This window comes from Notothenia rossii (assembly GCF_949606895.1).
Source record: "Notothenia rossii genome assembly, chromosome: 7".
NCBI lineage: Eukaryota > Metazoa > Chordata > Actinopteri > Perciformes > Nototheniidae > Notothenia > Notothenia rossii.
In genome coordinates, this window is record NC_136905.1 from 32,809,871 (window position 1) to 32,829,735 (window position 19,865).

General features: G+C 41.4%; 1 protein-coding gene across 4 annotated transcripts in view; it reads left to right on the forward strand.

Moving 5' to 3' along the window:
* oxr1a (oxidation resistance 1a) overlaps positions 1 to 19,865 on the forward strand; it is a 252,747-nt gene that overhangs the window by 97,482 nt on the left and 135,400 nt on the right. For all 4 annotated transcript variants that reach the window (XM_079692949.1, XM_079692948.1, XM_079692951.1 and 1 more), the window contains one exon: positions 19,156 to 19,352. In XM_079692949.1, the coding sequence (XP_079549075.1) occupies positions 19,156 to 19,352 (197 nt within the window). The remainder of the gene's footprint in view (positions 1 to 19,155; positions 19,353 to 19,865) is intronic.

Consider the following 19,865-nt stretch of genomic DNA (forward strand, 5'->3'; position numbering starts at 1 on the left):
TGTATTTCGGTTTATTCAAGGCATTCATTTTGTTATTCTACAGTATTGTTGTTTTATAGCTATTTGTTAATGTAAATAACCCAATGTGTGTTCTTTGAAAGTGAAAAGGATATTGTGTTTACTTTCATTGCAATAGTTTATACTGTATGTCTCAAGTGTCATTTGGCTTGGCTTCCTATTTTGTATGGAAATGCTTTTATTTTAAACGAGAGTTAGCGATGTTGACAGGAAGTTGTTGTTGCTATGGAAACAACGTGATGGAGAAATGGAGCGGAGATTACGGAGAAAAGTAATATCTACATATAAAGACGGAGAAAGTAAAGGATAATGTTTATGGTTAAGTGTTAGCACCCCCTGAAGAGGCACAAGTGCTGCACTGCGGCTGCCTAAAAAAAAATATATCCGAATAACGAAATTGAAAACTGAATAGTAGGCCAACGACTGGATATTCGGGTACAGCCCTACAGATTACCATGTTATATTTATTAAAGAAGACCACTCCCATGTCTGTGTGTTTCAGCTTTTACACCAGTTTAATTGTATCACACTTGAGTAAGCTAATGTGTGCCCAGTGAATGTCAGTGAGCCGCGCAATGTGCCAAGTGCTGCCAATGGTAACGGCTGCAGAAGGGCATCAGGTTGACCAGCTTGAGCAAATGAGCCTGCCAACTGACAATACAGAGAGGGGGGGCGGGGAGACAGAGGAGTTAATTCCGGACAGTGAGACGGAGGAAGGGCACTCCAGGTTACTGCAAGCAAAGCTCAGTGGGAAACAGGCCCATCCCATAATACACATCCGGGTCTATGGTTGAGTCGTTACAAATGTGTATCCTTTACAACATCCAGGGTGTGTGTGAGCTGGTGCCTGAGCCTCCAGCAGTGACAGATTTTGGCGCCCCCAGCCTCTCAATGCTTTCTGTATCACACAGATGTAGCAGAGAGGAGGAGGGGGGGGGGTCTTATGTCTGGAAAGTTGAGCAACATGTTTAAAGCTTTATAACTTTTTAAAAGGGTTTGCCCTGACTGAATGGATCCCATTTGTTGTGGATTATAGTACACCTTTTTGAATTGATTTGACCTTCTTTTATTTTGTGCATAACGACAACTATCCAACGGGCTCTAATTTTCAGAAATTAGGTTTGTATTTCAGGACCAGAAAAAACGTATTGAGTTTAAGTCATTTCTAAATTGAACTGAAATTTAAGTTTTTGTATTTGGGGGAGAGCTGTTGATTGATACTATCTTAGACCATAATAATATCATACAACATCAGAGGTGGGAAGTAGTGGAGTACAAATACTTTTGTACTGTACTTAATTACATTTTTCTGGTATCAGTACTTTACTCCACTACTTATTTTTTTGACTTTTGTCTTTGAATTCTTACATTTTGAACACAAACACGTGTACCTTCTACATCCTACATGTTGAACCCAAATACCTGTACTTTCTACTTCTTACATTTTCCAAACAGGTTGGTTACTTTAGTTTGAATGTGTGTTTGGTGGCGTGATCATTATTAGTTAGTCATTGCGTGCCTATTGATTTGAATACGATCCGTTTATCCATCATTTCCTGGTCTTCTCTAAAGAAGAGGGACCAATGAAAACGTTGTCATGTTGCCGTTGTTCAGCATGGAAACATTCATTAGCTAACAATGACATTAGTGTTCTATTAATATAAAGTTAGGTGAGGTACTCTTTAAAACAGCTGGTAGTTATGGGTACTTTCTACTTAAGTACATTTCAAAGCCCATACTTCTTTACTTTTACTTGAGTAAATAAGTCAGTACTTCTACTTTTACCAGAGTATTTTTAAACACGATGTGTGTACTTTTGCCATCTCTGTACAACATTGAGAGTAAGTTTATGGCAAATGTTCTATTCTACAACAACATGGTGTGATACAGTGGTGCTCAACTTATGGCCCGTGGCCCAGCAGGCAGGGTGTCATACGGATGTTTCTTTTAATTAATCACATGAAAACTATTTGCTTCATAATGGTCCTTTTTATGTACTGTTCTCGTTAATGAGGTGCCAGAGTTTAAAAATAGACAAAGAGAGCTTGTTTACAGTGCAATCAAAACTTGTGCTAAGTAAATGTAGTTAATATTTGTATGTTAATAAGTCAGATGATTTGTAAATAAATTAAGAAAGATGAAACATTTACTTTTTCCTGTCTCTAAGGACTTCAGTTCAGCTGAACACTAGGTAAAAGTTGAGATCCTTTTCAGCAGCTGATGATGCTCAGGAGAAGTAGGCGTCTGTGTGCTCTTCTTAATGAAACAAAGACTCAGCCAGTCCAAGGCCACATTGCCAGTAATGACGGGTAGTGTCTCTGATGTGTAGAATGTGTCATACAGAGACAATGGACCCACGTTCTGCTGCTTTAAGGAAAGAGCAAATTAGTTGACCAATTCTGGCACAGGTTTTTTTAAGGTAATTAAAGATGGCAGCCAATCAAAGTTCAGCTTCAACAAATGAGCATGGTTTCACACCCACCTCTGCTCCGGGTCAGATGGGATGTTTATATCGGTGGAAGTCTTGTTTATCTCTTTTTCAGACAAATGCAAAGTATATTGATTTTTATTTTTGGTTTTCTAAAATAGGACATCCATCACTCAGGCTCAGCATACATCCCTGAACCCTCTGCCCACACTGCTCTCCAGACTTCTGTAAACACTGCTGAAAATACCAATTAGGAACAAAATATAAAGCAAGTATATCAACCACAAAAAGAAAGTTTGCGTGTGGGAGAGAAAAACAAGGATTTGAGTCTTTGCAGACCATTTATATGCACAACACTGCACTACAGGTAAGGGATAACCCAAAAAGCATAATAGAGCCTCTTTTAAAGATTTTTGTAAAAACTTTTCTTAGACGAGGAGATATAAATCATGTTCTAGCTTATCATCAAAAAGACTGGAGGCAGGGGAGGCAGCTAGCAAGAAGCTAAAACGACTTGATAACTTATTTATTTATATTTCTTTGTATGTACGGGTTGATCAAAAAAGGTCATGCCTAATTTGATACAACTTCCCAATGTTGTACTAATAACAGGTGAAGGAAACAGTGTTCAATTGGTACACATAAAAATACATTTCTAAGTGACCATCTCTCCATTGTTGGACAAACATGTTCAAATCTGTCTAAAAAGAAACAAGCCGTTTGAATTTCCAAATGTAATAAAAATATGTAATTTCTTAGGCTTAAATTGACCCCTTCTTCAAATGTCTCTGAAAATCCGTAACGCCTTATTATAATAATAATAATAATAATAATACATTACATTCATATAGCGCTTTTCCTGGTGCTCAAATCACTTAAAGAAGAAAAAATGTAAATTGCCGCGAAGGCTGTCTTATAGAGCTCAGTTTACTTTCTTAACAGTATGAGAGTGGTATCGTTAAATCTCGTTGTGGCGTATCAAAATATATTGTGACTTCAATTATTAGCAAATGTTATTAACAGCATTTTAAAATAGAGAAACCCTATCATTGTATCACATTTTTTTAAAGTCTCCAAAAGTCTCCAGTGCTGTTCAGAGATATCTTTGCGTGTTATTCTTCCTGACAAATTAGACGCAACGCGGGAAGCCAATAACTGTGATAATTAAAACTCTCCTTTTCATTCATGCCGTCTCGCCCGCCCCTCCCTCTCTCCCCCTGTGTTGATCTAACACGATACTCCCCACGCTGCTGAAAACTGCCAATACACATCTCTAATTCCTGCACCACCACAAGCCAGTGGCATGACGCTGCATCCACTACTTGTGCTGACCAATCGGATGCTGCCTGTCCCCGGCGCTCTGCAAATGAGAGCGCGGGAGCAGGACTGTGGCTAGGAGGAGGAAGAGGAAGACCGCAGCAACAGTCCCAAGGCCACGTGCATACTCACTGAACTGTGTGTGTGTGTGCGCGCGTGTCCGTGCGCGCGCGTGTGTGTGTGTGGTTTTAATGTGTGTTCAGATAAGGGTTTATTATAAGTAGTTAAACAGGTGTCTGATGTTTTCCTTTCAGACTCACAGGCTAGTTTTAAATTGAAACGCATGTTCAGGCGTAGTTGATTATTTTAAAGTAAAAGTACCCGAATTCTTCATTATAAGCTAAGATTCAAAGGCTTTATTGTTGTATGCACAACAGTAACAAAGTAGTTGTTGGCTATGAAGATCTGAGGCTATTTCTAAGTATGTTATGCCTATACTTAAGGCATACAAATGAATTAAGAAGTAATTCATTGCAATACTTGGTGAAATTGGCACAATGGAGCAAGTAATTCAAGGAGATATAATAGTGCTGTATTCAAATCAAGTAAAATTATAGAAAGTACAGAAGTATTTTCTGCTAAATATAGCAATAGTTAACATTCTGCATATAAATACCCCCTGTCACTGATATTTTTTGCTTTAAAATAAGTGCATGATTAGCATTTTACTATTGAAGCAGTTCTAGGTAAAGCTTTTTCTAACTTTATATCCATTATGGGAGTGTAGTAGAGTAGCTAAAGTAGTAACTGTCACTATTTGGGCTTTGACAGTTGTAAACCATCAGAAACATTTAAAGGTCCCATGTCATGGCCATTTCTACTGATCATAATTCCATTGTTGAGGTATACTAAAATAGATTTATATTGTGCAATGTTCCAAATTCACATTGGTTTCTCATACAGCATCTCTCTATAGTATGTGTATTCACTAAACGGCTTGTTGGAGCTCCTGCACCCCCCTCCTTGTGAGCCCAGTGGCCGTCTGCGAGACACAGAAAAACCCAGCCCGAAACCAGCCTGAAATCAGCCCGAGCACACACACACACGCAGCCTGGCTGGGAGTTTGTGTGTGCTCACACACAGCCTCGCCGCGTCGCGACATTTCAGGGAGGAGAAATCGGCGGAGCTGCAGCTGAGAAAAGATTGTGTGTGTGTGTGTGTGTGTGTGAGTAAGTCCGCGGATTGGTCCATTTGGACCAATCCACGGACTTAACGTAACGGCTCCACAGATTGGTCCATTTGGGTATGGGCACGTCACTGTACCCAGGAAGAAAACAATTGAAAAAGAGAAATCTCCAACGAGGCGTTCTGGGGCAGCATAGACAGGTATTTTCTGTGTTAGAGTTTTACTCGCTACAGGGTGTACTTTGAGGGTTTGTGACTTTGCAGACCTTTTTATATGCATAAAAGCTACATAACAAACAAGGGGACGAGTAATAACCGGAAAAGCATGACATGGGACCTTTTAAAGGAAAATAATTTCTAAACCCTGTTTTCACAATTTACTTTGATATAAAATAACTTGAACATTATGTATAAAAACAAAACATAGGATTTATTTATATAATTGAATTAACAAGGTTAATGGTTAAAATATACCAAAAATGTCTTTCAGTTGGAAACCAACAAAAGTTTCCAATGTTAAAGTTCAACAATTTGTTGAAAAGGACATAAATAAACGGAACAGTCGTAATTCCTACACCAGCATTTTCTGTAATCAATGATACTGTCTTGAATTGTACTGTATTACTTGAGTAAGTTTACTCTGAACCTACATTTCTGAATGTTTGAAAATGTTAACAAAATAGTAATGTTGCCATACAGGGAAGAAAATGATCAAATATCCAACACTGATACACCTCTATCAGCTGTAAGGTCATTTAGAGTTTACACACAGAGCTTCTCCTCTTTGAGATTCTCCAATCCACCCAGGCAGCAGTATTGCAGTATGCCCAATCCACTCGCCTCCGCCTGACAAACAAAAAACAGACATAAAAGATGCATAAAATAAAGTCAAAGAGAATGTTGGGGATCTCAAAGAATAAACAACAGGCAATAACTGAAAAAAAGATCACAGGAATAAAATATTTAATCAAAATAGAGATGCAGCTGAGGGGGGATGCATATGGACACCACTCAGTGAGACAACTGCGTAAAAAATAACAAAACAAAATATAGTAATAATCACACAGACACACAGGTTGAGAAACAGGTTGCTGGGTACTGCATTTTAGCTGGGGCTGAAGGCCTGAGTGAACAGATGGTGTTTGAGTTTTTGTTTGAAAGTATCCAGAGTCGGCATTCCTGATAGCAGAGGGGAGATAATTCCAGAGGGTGGGGGCTGTGACACTGAAGGCTCTGTCGCCAAAGGATTTCAGCTTTTTGATTTCAATCGGCGGCTATGGGGAGGTCATTGGTTATTTTGATGAGGGCAGTCTCTCTGCTGTGGTTGGATCTGAAGCCTGATTGGAAGGGTTCGTAGAGCTCATGGTTGGACATATGATGGTGGAGTTGGGCAGCAACTGCTCTTTCCATGATCTTGCTGAGGAAAGGAAGGTTGGAGATCGGCCGGTAGTTGCTGGGGTCGAGACCAGGTTTTTTAATGATGGGGTTGACAGCTGCTATCTTGAAGACGGCGGGAACCTTGCCTGATTCCAGGGAGGAGTTGATTATATTAACAATGGTGGAGCAGAGGATGGGTAGGCAAGTCTTGACCAGGGCAGAGGCCATGGGGTCGAGGGAGCAGGTTGCAGCCTTAGCTTTCGAGACAAGTTTGGCAACCTGAAGGGCATCCACTGGTGCAAAGAAGGAGAGACAACATTGAGGCAGGTGTGAGGTAGGGGGAACAGTGACCAGAGGTGGCGTTGCATGTGAATAAGACGGGGCAGGGGCCCGGATTTCCTGGTGTATGGAGTTGACTTTGTCCTCGAAGAAGTCAAGGAACCTGGTGCAGAGCTCGGGGGCGTCTGCTGGGTTGGGGTGGTCAATTGGGCGGAGTAGGCGGTTTATGGTGGAGAAGAGCATACAGGGGTGGTTTTGCTGGTTACTGATGAGAGAGGATTAGTATTGTGCCTTAGCTTTTGAGAGAGCTTCCTTGTATGATCTGACAAGCTCTCTGTAAGCCTCCAGATGTAGTGTGAGGCCAGATTTTCTGTGGAGCCGCTCTAGTTGGCGGCCAGAGGCCTCTGGCAACAATTATGTGTTGTATTTTATTGCCCGGAGCATTAAAACACCTATATCTGTCACTTTAAACAAAAAAGTGAAACATAAACACTGCCAATAATCCGAGGCGTCAACATAACTTATGCAGTGGAGGTAATAATAGAGTGCAGGTTATGACTTTTAACTTCATTTGACTTTTTAATGTGCTTTGTGGCTGTCCTATAGCTGCTTCTCCCCCCACTTTGATCTTAAGGTTTAAAGCCTCATTGGTCAGAAGTGCCACATAACACTGAATTGCCGCTCTGGCATTTAGCAAGGGCAGATGAGCGTAATGCGGCGTTAAGCTCCATACATCATTATGCGGAGGTGTCTGACAGCGGGCAGAGAGCGGAGAGGTCCAGCCGTATTTCATTAGGCTCCGGATGCAACAGAAGGCCTCATTAACATGCATGGCCACAGGTTGTTGTTGCCCTCTCTTCCTCACTGTGTGTGTCAGCTTCAGTCCGACAGCCTCACAGGCCACTGACTCATTCCTATTAAGCTTAAGCTAGTCCACAGTTGTCCAATTGTTTTGTTATGATTGCCTGCCTCGGAGACCGCAGGAACTGAAATCCCTGCAATCCATTTCAATTTGATACAAGTCTGATGGATGGTGTGAAGACGGAGAGAGAATGTTGACAACAGATGATCCTCTGGAGATAACTCCCACTGGATTATAACTCATCTCCTCATGGTGTTACATGTGAACCTAATGAGTGCTGATCCGTGTTAAGGATGCCTTATTAGAGTTTATAATTCACGACGGATCAACAAGGTTTGTAAAATAATTGACTAGGTGACAGGGCTGGGTATTAAACTTCAATTAGTTTTTGTTGCATGACTTAAATGTTCCATGATTTACATTGATCAGTATTTATTTTCTTTCTTTGATTGGATTACACATTACAAACCAACATTTTCCAAATGTTATAATAGACTGGTCTGACTGATGGTGGGTTTCAAACCCAAATAGTCCTCATAGTAAGGTTTTGAAGACAGTATCATCTTGGTATCAGACCTTGGGTATTGTGCCATCACTTGTTTATGCATTGAAAAATATACCAAACCATAGTGCAGACAGAATTAATCGTAAAAATGAGCTGAAAGGCACTAAATGGTCTTATAGCGCTAAGGGGAACGGCAGAGTTTGGTAGTATTTACTGCGAGTTTGTCGATTTAAGCAACACTTTTCATCTACTAGCATTTGTATTTGTACTGCAAATACAACTGTTACAAGGTGTTCTGTAGAGAGTATGATTCAAAACAACGAGCTGAAAGACACTAAACAATACTAGAGAGCTGAAGGGAACGCCAGAGTTTGGAGATGTTCCTCTGTAAATTTGTCACTGAGAGCAACGCCTTTTATCTTAGCTTGGGTATAGTACCAGCACTTGTATTTAAATTGAACAAAACCCATCCGTACTGCAGACAGGTTGATAAAAAATCAGCTTAAAGACCCTAATCAACCCAAAATAGCTTTTTGGAGTTTGGTTATAATTCTCTGCAATGTGTCACTACCAGCAACACCTTTCCTTTTACCTTGAGATCGTCCCAGCATTTTTGTTTGTACTGAAAAATCCAAACCATATCACAAATTGCTGCAGACAGGATGATTAAAAAAACAATGAGCTAAAACACACTTAACTAAGAGGAACTATACGTTTGTCACTACAAAAAATACCTTTCATTTGATCTAATCTTATTTGAATCCTATACAAATGATGTGTGCAACTAAGATGCACATTTGCCTGTGTCTGGCACTCAGAGATTGCAAACCTCCGCCAAGACCAATGGTGCATGCACGTGCTCCTCAGGGCTTTAAGTCATAATGTATAAACAGTGTTGGGACAAAGAAGAGGTGTTGTGTTATAGTGTTCAGAGCTTTTAAACAACACATTGAAAGCTTTTTCTGATTACTTCTTCCGACACCTGCATTTTCTTCAAACTGGAACAATTTCAGCGATTACTCTGACACAACATGAATGCAGCACAAATGCCCTACCTCTCAATGTAAAAAAGTCGAAAATAATACACCCTATGATTTAGATACGCACCAAATGCTTTCTTTCGTAGCCCTTTCTCCATCCTTCCACCAAGTTTAATAAAAACCAGGTCAGTCATTTATCTGTAATCTTGTTTAAAACAGACAAACCATGCCGAAAACAAAACATTGGCAGGGCAATGATATATGCAATTCACAAGGATAACATCATCAGCCTACCTTAAATACCTCACAACAGCTTGATAAGAGATTTGAGATCTTTGAACATTATTAGTCACTAATAATGTTTCTTTACCCGAAGGGAACATGTTGTAACCCCTGCATGTTCCCACTAAATTGGGCTCCTTTGTAATAAATGAATGTGATAAGGTTTTCCTTCTCTTCATTCATTTTGAACATAACGTAAGAAGCATTGAGAGTATCGGGACTGGAAGGCATCATTACTGTCAGACGAGTCATTGTGCTGCCAGCACTGTAACAGAGGATGACGTCAACCCAGCTTTTCCCTATAAGTCTTTATATAGCGCAGCATCCTATCTGCTGCTATATGTAAACACCAATTCCCTGAAAAAAATGTATTTGGTAGCTCCAAGGCAGGCAATGGGAAGCGAAGCAAAGAGGAGGAATGGAAGGCGAAGCATACGCAGCCTACTTTTTTTTCTAGGTCTAATCCCCCTTAGTGGAGAGAGTGATAAGCGTGCTTTGACTTAGCCCCACATTTGCCATTGTTTATGCATCCTTTGCCAAACCACGTGGATCCCAGTAGAGTCGGATAATCTTAGTGATGCCAGTTTGGCAGGGCTGCAAATACACCAGCGCCTCCTGGCCCAGGTCAAATCGCAACAGCGGGGTAGAAAACAAAATGCCTCCGCGTCTGTTTGCCTTGTTTGTTTTTTACTCCCCCTATTCATCTTTATGTAAGCATTTGCTCATAGATAGGGATCTGTCAAATCTGCTGGCTTTGGTGACACGTGCCTCTTACTGCTCTCTGGTGATCAGGAGATCTTTGCAGGGGAGATGGAGAGTGGTGCAATCACGGCTCCCAATGACGCTTATTTACCATGAGTGAAACAATAATGTTAACCAATAGCGTCACGAGAAGCTAGTACCTCACTGTGACAGGAAAGCCTTCTAATGTTAATGCCATTTCCCATCAGGGCCTTTTTCTGGGTAACACAGTTGAGAAGGGTGTGTTTGTGTCTTGGTGTTCTCACAGATATCATCAGTTAGGTGGTGAGAGTCTGCACTTTCTAACACTTCATACTCGTAGCTTAATGCAGGATTTGTGAGTTCTCTACATACAGTCAATTCCTATAAATGTTTTACCTAACGTACTAATCGCACTCCAAACATTTTTATTCAGATTGACTGCGACTCTGAGTAATATAGCTTGCACAATTTAAAATCGCACTAAAACGGTGCTCTTTGTGTCGCTATGTGTAAATAGGTTTGAATCAACATTGTTGTTTTTGTTCCTTTCTTCATATAGTACACTTGAGAAGTTAATGGAAACCTGCTAAGAAATGTTCTCACGATAGATAAGTGATCATATTTGTTTTTAACTCAATTAACAGCAATGATAAACGTACCTGTTTCAGTTATGTTGTGTGTGCACAGTTGGGATTTACATTAGAAAGGACCAGACTTGGGGAGTTTCAGAATACATGTAACGAGATGATGTAATCAGGACAAAAACCCAAAAAAATCCTCATTATCCAAGAGTCCTCATCTAATTTAAAGAGGCATTCACAGGTAAATGCCTTTTTTTAAATGGTAAATGATCATATTTTTCTAATGTCAGTATTAGGTAGGCCTACACCTGAATTTGCTTTTTCTTTTAATATTTCACTTTCATTCTTCTTCTCTTTTAATGCAGTAGGTGGACACCTGATTTGTTGAACAAAAATACAGTCCGCTTTAATTAATGTTCTAAACTGAAATGGCATTTGCAATTTATCGGCATTGCATTTGAAATTGAGGTAATCCAAAAGTAACGGAATGTACTTAAAGAAAGGTTACTGATTAAATTGACTTACAGTTAAGTAGTCATTATGACTGAATATACATTTTTAAAGTAACCTGCACAACCTTAAAAGGGGTACATTTGCCACAAGTCAGCTGTTAGCTGCGTCCCTACTTCCTAATGGGGCCTCAGGGAACAAATGATTGGAACAAGAATGGCCTCATGTACAGCATTTATCAAATTCTTGTCATGCAGTTGACAAGTGACCGCTGTCCCCTCATTGGTCCAACAAGGTGATCCGTGACCAGGACATTGTTACCAGAGTAGCCCGAGGCAGTTGGAAGTGTTGGCACCACGCAGCCAGTAAGAGGAAGAAAACGCTGACCCGACAGTAAATATACTGCAGCAAGAAAACATTTAAATAAGCTTCATAGTACAAAAAGTTTACAGCGGGGAGCTTAAGGTGGATTGTTTGAGGACCGTGAGGAAAAACAACAACTATCCTCCGCTGTTAGACCAGACATCAGGTTACAGTAGCGGTGCCAGTTCACTCCAGTGAGCACTGTTACCAATGGTCAGTTGATAATGTTATTAAGTCAGTAATTACAATTTAGAGTCCACTGTGGATGTTAATAGCAAGAGTAGGTAATGCTTATTTTTTAGAGTGATTTAAGACTATGTAACAACCAACCATCCTATTTCAAAAAGTATAGTTTAAAGCGGCGGGTTGTGCCTTTCCTGTTGTGTGTTTGTGTAGCCAGCTATCCAATCAGAGCAGACTGTGCTCTGGTTTCAGACAGAGAGTGACAAGGGGTGCTGCAGCACAGGCAGTATGATTTACAAAAAATAGAGAGCTTCTCGAACATTAAAGCTTGGAAACATGTCATAGAGGCTCAAAATACAAATATGAACCTGAAAATGAGCATAACATGTCTAAATATGTATATATTGTTGTACAGTTGTAATCACAGTTTATGTAAATGATGCAGCATTCGGGCAGATTGACATTGCTTCTGTTTCCATTTCACTGATGCCGTTTGGCCTTGTACTGTAGCTCAGTGAAACAGAGCTAGGAGAGGGGCTTCTGCTCTACTGATGAGACAGCAATTAGGACCAACTCCTAAGGGAGTGCAGATAGACTTCACACAGCTTGACACACTCTCTCTCTCCCCCCCCCCCTTTTCTCTCATTCTGTCTCTCTTTCTGTCCCTCTCTCGTCCTTCCTAGCTATTAACAGCAGTTCTCACTCATTCTCCAACCTCATTATGTTCCATCCAAACAAACAGATTGTTTCCTTAAAATTAGCACAATCTGGATAACTAGCTAACTTTGTCGGCCTTTCTGTCACTTAGTGAAAACTTTTAATACCTGCAAATCATTAAGCAAAGTATATGTATTTATCTTAAGAGGCCCTATATGCCTCCATTGGACTCCATTGTTTACTTCCGTAACATAGTGACATCGCTATGTAACACTGGTGCTTCTTATGGCTAGCAATCCAACACACTGTACGTAATTGGCTAAGGCACGGGACATCTCTTAGCGATTGACTAATCACAACAGAGCTGGCCAGCTAACATATCAGAGCAGACTGGGCTCTGGTTTCAGACAGAGGGGGGGGGGGGGAAATAAAGAGCTTTTTGAATATTAAAGCATGGAGACATGTCAGAGTAGAGACAAAATACAAATATGAACCTGAAAATGAGCATCATAGGGCCCCTTTAAACACTTTTAACGAGCACCGGAGTCGATTGTGGGTTTTTTGGGAGGTTTTTTTTGCCAAATATATTCGTAGGAAAAAGGCCAGCGAGTGTGTTTATTTTATTTTTTTTTTTTTTTTTATTTTTTTTCAAAATCTTTTTATTGGCTTTTTGACAGACATCACAGTTGCAATACATTAGGTACACACGTAGAGAAGATGGTCTGTAGGAAGACTAAATAGTTACCCCACCCCCCCACCCTCGCTCACCCTCACCCCTATGGGCTATGATCACATTATAAACAAGAAATCAATCAAAAAGTTACAAAACACCAACATAAAAAAAATAATAATAAAAAAAATAAAAGGGGATAAAAATGACATGAAATACAAAGACCAATAACTGAAAATTACATAAAAATACAGATGCTTCTTCATGTTTTTAGTCAGTAAAAATAAATACCAGGGAAATAATGGTACTGCAAGTTACATGAGGAAACAGAGAAGACAAACAAAGCAATGGTCAATATATTAGGGAGATAAGGAAAGGGGGAAGTGAAGGTCTCTTTCCCCCCCCACCGGGTTCATTCACAACTCATCAGCATCAGGGTTGATTGTCAGGTCATTGATTAGCAGTAGTAAGGGAGTCCAGGTCTTATGAAAGAGTGTCAGGGATCCTTGAAGTGAACATCGTATCTTTTCGAGATTAATACACTGTAATAGTTCCTGTATCCACCTGTCATGTGTGGGCGGGGAAACGTGCTTCCACTTCAGAAGAATGGAACGCCTGGCCAGCAGGGTTGTGAAGGCGATGACCCGCTGGGTCGTGGTGGGCATGTTCTGTGTTGGGGGGATGCCGAACAAGGCAGTTAGAGGTTTAAGGGGTATGGGTGTGTTAAGGGCCTGTTCAAGGGTTTTGAAAATACTAGACCAGAATGCATTCAGGCTGGGGCATGACCAAAACATATGCGTGTGATTGGCAGGAGATTGCTTGCATCTGTTACAGGCATCGCTTCTAAGAGGAAATATTTTGGCTAGTTTAGCATTGGTAAAGTGAGCCCTGTGGAGCACCTTACACTGCATTAGACCGTGCCTAGCACAGATAGATGAGGTTTGCACCAAACGAAGAATGTCCCTCCACTTACTGTCAGATATGTCTACACCCAACTCACCCTCCCAGGACTCTTTTACAGATGTAGTAGAGGCTAGGTCAAAGGAGGCAAGTTTTACATAAATAGTAGATACTAGCCTTTTTTGGTCACAATCAAGGGTGAGAAACTGGTCAATTCCTGACTCAGGGGGGCGGTTGGGAAAATGGGGAAATTGCTTTTGAGCAAAATGTCTAATTTGGAAGAAGCGGAAAAGATGACTATTTGGCAGGTGATATTTGGCTGACAAGGATGCAAAGTCAGAGAAAACCCCATCCTTGTAAAGATTATTGATTGTGACAAGCCCGTTACCAGCCCACATACGGAAGGTGGGGTCCGAGCAGGATGGGGAGAATGAGTGATTATTTAGTATTGGAGCTAGGAAGCCATGTTGCCTTCTGAATTGAAGCCAAATCTTTATAGTACTGGTAACAATTGGGTTGACTGAGATTTTGTGCGTCATTACGGGAAGTTGGGAGCAAATCACAGAGTGTAAGGAGCTAGAGGAGGAGGAGATCTCCAAGTGAACCCATGGTGGGCTGGAGTTAGGAGTCTTGGGGCCAATCCAGTAAAGGAGTCGGTTAATATTAGAGGCCCAGTAGTAGTGACGGAAGTTCGGGAGTGCCAAGCCACCCTCCGACTTGGGGAGCTGAAGAATTGATTTTTTAAGACGGGCGGGTTTATCATCCCAAATAAACGCATTTAGTTGACTGTCAAGACTGGTGAAAAAAGATTTATTGATGTAAATTGGAATATGCTGGAAGAGATATAAGAATTTCGGCAGAATTACCATTTTAATAAGATTGACACGGCCAACAAGGGATAAGGGAAGGGAAGACCACCTAGATAGATCCGATTTGCATTTAGCTAAGAGTGGTTGAACATTTTTGGGAAACAGATCTTTAAAGGAGCTGGTGATGGACACCCCCAAGTATCTGAAGCCATCTGATGCAATATTAAAGGGAAAAGCGGTTGGGGGGAGTGTCTTCGCCAGTTGGTTTACAAAAAATAGTTCGCTCTTTTGGAGATTTAATTTGTAGCCTGATAAACGACCAAACTGCTCAAGGATTGACAATATAGGAGGGAGAGAGGACACAGGATTGGAGACGTATAGGAGAAGGTCATCCGCGTAAAGGGAAAGTTTGTGAACTATACCATGACGAGTGATGCCCTCAAACCCATTATGGCCTCTGAGCCATATAGCTAGAGGCTCGATGGCTAAATTAAACAATAGGGGAGAAAGCGGGCAGCCCTGGCGTGTCCCACGTTGGAGAGGGAAAGCAGACGATTGAATGACATTTGTGTTTACCGATGCAGAAGGTGAGGCATATAAAAGCTTAATCCAAGAAATACATTTTGAGTCAAAGCCAAATGTTTCTAAAATGAAGAACAAGTAGCTCCACTCCACCCTATCAAAAGCTTTTTCCGCATCGAGTGAAACTATGACTTCGGGGACATTGGACGGGGGCGAGAAAATAACATTAAGTAGCCTCCTGGTGTTGAAGAAAGAGTGTCTCCCTATCATAAAGCCTGTTTGGTCAAGCGGAACTATAGAAGGTATCACGAGTTGGAGGCGGAGGGACAAAATCTTAGCCAGTATTTTACAATCAACATTTAGGAGAGAAATTGGTCTGTAGCTGCCACAGAGAGTAGGATCTTTATCCTTCTTCAATAGTAGAGAGATGGATGCCATGGACAGGGTTTGAGGTAATCTGCCTTCTTTAAGGGAATCATTATACATCCTTGCTAGAATTGGGGCCAAAAGAGAGGAATATGCCTTGTAGAATTCGACTGTGAAGCCGTCCGGACCAGGGGATTTCCCATTTTGCATAGATTTGATGGCTTCCTGTATCTCTAAAGTGGAAATGGGGTCCCCCATTCCGCCTGCGTTAACTACGTCAATTTGGGGGAAAGTTAAGGAGTCAAGAGCATTTGGGTTTATTTTGCCAATTGTGGGGCATTCAGAAGTGTACAAATTATTATAAAATTCAAAGAAAGACTTGTTTATTTCAATCGGGTCAGAGACTAAATTGCCTTCGGGCGACTTTACTTTGGGGATTAATCTGGAAGCGTTAACTGCCCGAGCCTGTTGAGCCAGAAGCCTCCCAGCCTTGTCCCCCTGTTCAAAAAAGCGCTGCTTAGTTTGCCTCAGTTGTCTCTCCACTACGCTCGTCATTAAAAGGTCATGTTCCAAATGTAATAATATGCGTTCTCTATATAAGGTTGGTGAGGGGGAGAAGGAATACGTTTCATCAATTCGGAGAAGTTCTTCCAAAATTGCCGACAGCCGAACCCTTTCATCCTTTCTTAGTTTGGAAACATACGATATAACCTGCCCACGAACATAGGCTTTGAGAGCCTCCCACACTGTTCCACAACTTACGTCAGCAGTGTCATTAATTTCGATATATAAACGAATCTGAGAGTTAACAAAGTCCTTAAACTTGTCATCTGACAGCAGGTGGGAACTGAACCTCCACAACTTAGCGGGAGTAACACTAAGAGGGAAGTGGATGTCAATTGATACAGGGGCGTGATCTGAGGTGGCTATAGGATGGTATTGACACGCGCTGGCAAGGTGTAGCAAGCTGTCATCAAGCAGAAAAAAATCTATTCGCGAGAATGTGTGGTGGACGTGTGAGAAAAAAGAGAAAGCTTTACTTTGAGGGTTTTTAAATCTCCAAGGGTCTGAGATTCCTAATTGTGCTGCATAATTTGAGACTACATTGGCGGATTTTGAGAGAGTGCCAAGTTTAAGGGATGACCTGTCGAGATGCACATCTTGAATCAAGTTAAAATCTCCACCCACGATTATGCGGTGATTGTCTGCGTTCGGGATTTTAGCAAAAAGCTTCATAAAGAATTGGTCATCATCCCAGTTGGGTGCGTAAACAGAAACCAAAATGACAGGCATGCCCTGCAAGACACCTGAAACTATGACGTAGCGGCCATTATTGTCGAGAATAGTATTTGTTGGTACGAACATCACACTCTTGTGAATAATAATGGCAGCACCTCTGGCTTTGCGAGTGTGTTTATTTATACTTTTTTTGGAACACTTCTGTGAAGCAGAACATCATTTCTGTCTTGTTTTTATTCACAGCTCAGTCTACCCTGTTCGCCTCCTCCACCGGAATGTTTGGTTCGATCGATTTCAAAAGGATACACACACAGTGACAGACAGCATTTCCATGGAGATTATGCATTTTCATTAGCCAGCTAGACACTATGTCATGTGTGCTGCTTTGGTCCGTCAGGGGATGGGCACTTGGGTTCAATGGCCAGAAAATATTGTGTTCGCTTCAGCAGTTTTGCTGGAATGATTGAAAGTGTGTGCGAGGGAGCGGAGTGCTGAGAATCTCGTATTGCTGTTTCGGGACTTTTGCAGATAGTTTTCCAGGAGCCATTTCTCCCTTTATTTGACTCCCAAGTTTTTACAGGAGCGGCCAAATATGATCTTGTTTTTTCCCTTTCTGTCATGAGGTGTACATTTTACGGTGTGTTATACATGAGAACACATGTAAGTGGATAGTCCTGCTGCTGAGTGTTTTTGGATTACCTGTTCAGATTAGCCCAGTGGAGTCTTTTATAAACTGCAAATCCAGGATCTGGTCAACCTTTTAATAGGCTTTGAGGAGTTGTCGTAGGCAGATTTGATTTGACCTAGCTCAGCCTTTGATACACTTTACATAAGCTCTCTACTTCCAAAGCCTTTTCCAACTGAAGAGTGTTCAAGGAAAACCATTCATTCTAAACTGGTGATTTCATTAAGAAACGCTGTTTCTGGACTACAGTGTGAGAGTCGTGAAGTCTGACTCAAACAATGAAAACTACTTTATATAGAGAAAAATACAGAATGTAAACACCCCCAAATGGAAATTGCAGAAATAATGCAGACTATAAATAGTGTCAACAGGGTTTGAAATCGGATTATTGACCTTGTTAGAAACTCACAAAAAATATTTATAATTTGGAAAACGTAATCCTAACGAGGGGCATACAGTAGGGCTGCTGTAGATCTCTGATTTAGAGGGTTGCCTGAACATGCAGATGTTTTAAAGTGATACAAAATAATCTTGATTTTGATTTAATCTGTTCGTAAGAAGTCTATGGAAAAGTTACCCTTCTTCTCATTTGACATATTACCTGGGGAAATGATTCCTAATGATGAGAATGGCTAGTGTTAAGTCTTCGTCAATTCAGTATTACCATAAACCAAGATGGCGGAGGCCGAAAAGCCAAATTCAAGGCTTTAACAGAAGTCTTCAAACGAATGGGTGATGTCATAGGTTGCTTTCACACCGGAGTACTTTTACCATACTTTTCCCAGAAATAGTTCCGATAGTTCCTGGGATGTTGCGTTGACACCAAAAATATCATTTTTTACGGGAACCTTTTCACCCCTTGCTAGAGAGCATTGACTAAAAAGGGGAGAAAAAGGTTCCAATTTCTGATTGGCTGGGCAAATTGCAAACCACGCCCCGTAAAACTCTGAGAAGTTTTTGTGAAGCCATTTTATTTCCCTGCATTAGCATTATTATCATTAGCCCAGCGCACAAACAGAGAGAAACTAACTTATGGCAACACAAAATAAAACGTAGGATCGGTGGAGTGATGAGGAGGTGTTGGCGCTTGTGGCGATTTACTGCCACCCAAATTCCCGGACTACGGTGGGCTCCGGGACTTCGGGTGGCAGTATACGCTGTGAAGTTGTTTGCGGCCTGCCAGTAAACATCAGCGGCTTCATTTGCGTAATCCTCCCTCAGGGACTTATTCAGGTGTGAACGTGATTTACTAGATAGTTCCGGGGAAATAGTAATAGAAAAGTACTTGGTGTGAAAGTGCCTATTGCGACTAGGTGGCTAAAACAGCTGAAAATAAAGTTATAGTTGTCCATTTAAGATTAAATTAAAGCACTTTTCTTAAACATTTTCACCACAACAAGCTGCTTTACCTTTGCTCCAGAATTTCTTATTCAGGTTGTTTCTCAGAGATTTGTCTCCATCAGGAGCTTACTTCTCTCCTCCTGCTGTCCCTCCAGCAGCTTTATCCCTGTTTACTGCAGAGAAGGCTCAGCACTGAGCGCCGAGCGATGCTAATGAATTCACCCTTAACAAGGGTGTGATTAGCCTATTGATTCTTTCCTCCAACTTCCTTGCCGCTGCAAAAATGGTCTTGGCCAATTACATTTCTGTGACACTGCACATTGACACCAACAACCCCAGATGCAAATGTCTGTGATTGGTCTGCCTTTGCACGTTAAAGATCACGCAACATTTCCTACCACTGTGTATTCCCAATGGCACTTGTAATGGTTTTCAATTTCACAGACATAACATTAACGTGTTGTGCTTCCATGGTTTCCTTGTCTTCCTGCAGACTGAAGCAGAAGTCACAGTCCGTCGATATTGCCACTCAAGGTTTCTCTCCGACCCTGGTGCCAGCCTCACCCCCCAACAAGGCTTCACCAACTGTTGCCAAGACAACAGCCGTCCTGGCCGTGCAGGAGAACAACACCAACAACTCCCAGCGCCGCAGCCCCCGGTGTGGGGAGCTGAAGAGGGGCTACACCATAGGTAAGAGACCCCGCGAGGGTTCTGTCTGTCTGTCTGTCTGTCTGTCTGTCTGTCTGTCTGTCTGTTTGTCTGTGGAGGAATTGATGAGGGCAAATCTATGGGGTTATGACAACTCAAAAACACTCACAGTTCTTTGCAATTTCCCAACTTGTAAAAAGATTTCAACAAACAAACACCTGCTAGAGTTCCAATTCTCAAAATGTAATCAACCACCTTAGAATCAGGGTTTCCTACACATAGACTTTACTTGGGTGGGCCGCCCAAGTATATTTTGCGACCCTTTTTTTTTAATGTATTGTGAACGCAACGCTGAGCAAATGTGGGTCTGCCTCACAGAGGCACTGGCTGTCTACATGATGTGGCCTGCCGACATGGCCACTGTCATACAGATCATAAATCAAAGCCCTTGATTGGTCTCTGTGTGTCATTCAAGCTCGGGATAACCTCAGCTCAGGTGAGGTTAAGAACTCTGAGTGTTTAGATGGTTAACTTAGTCTAAGTTCTCAGTGGGTC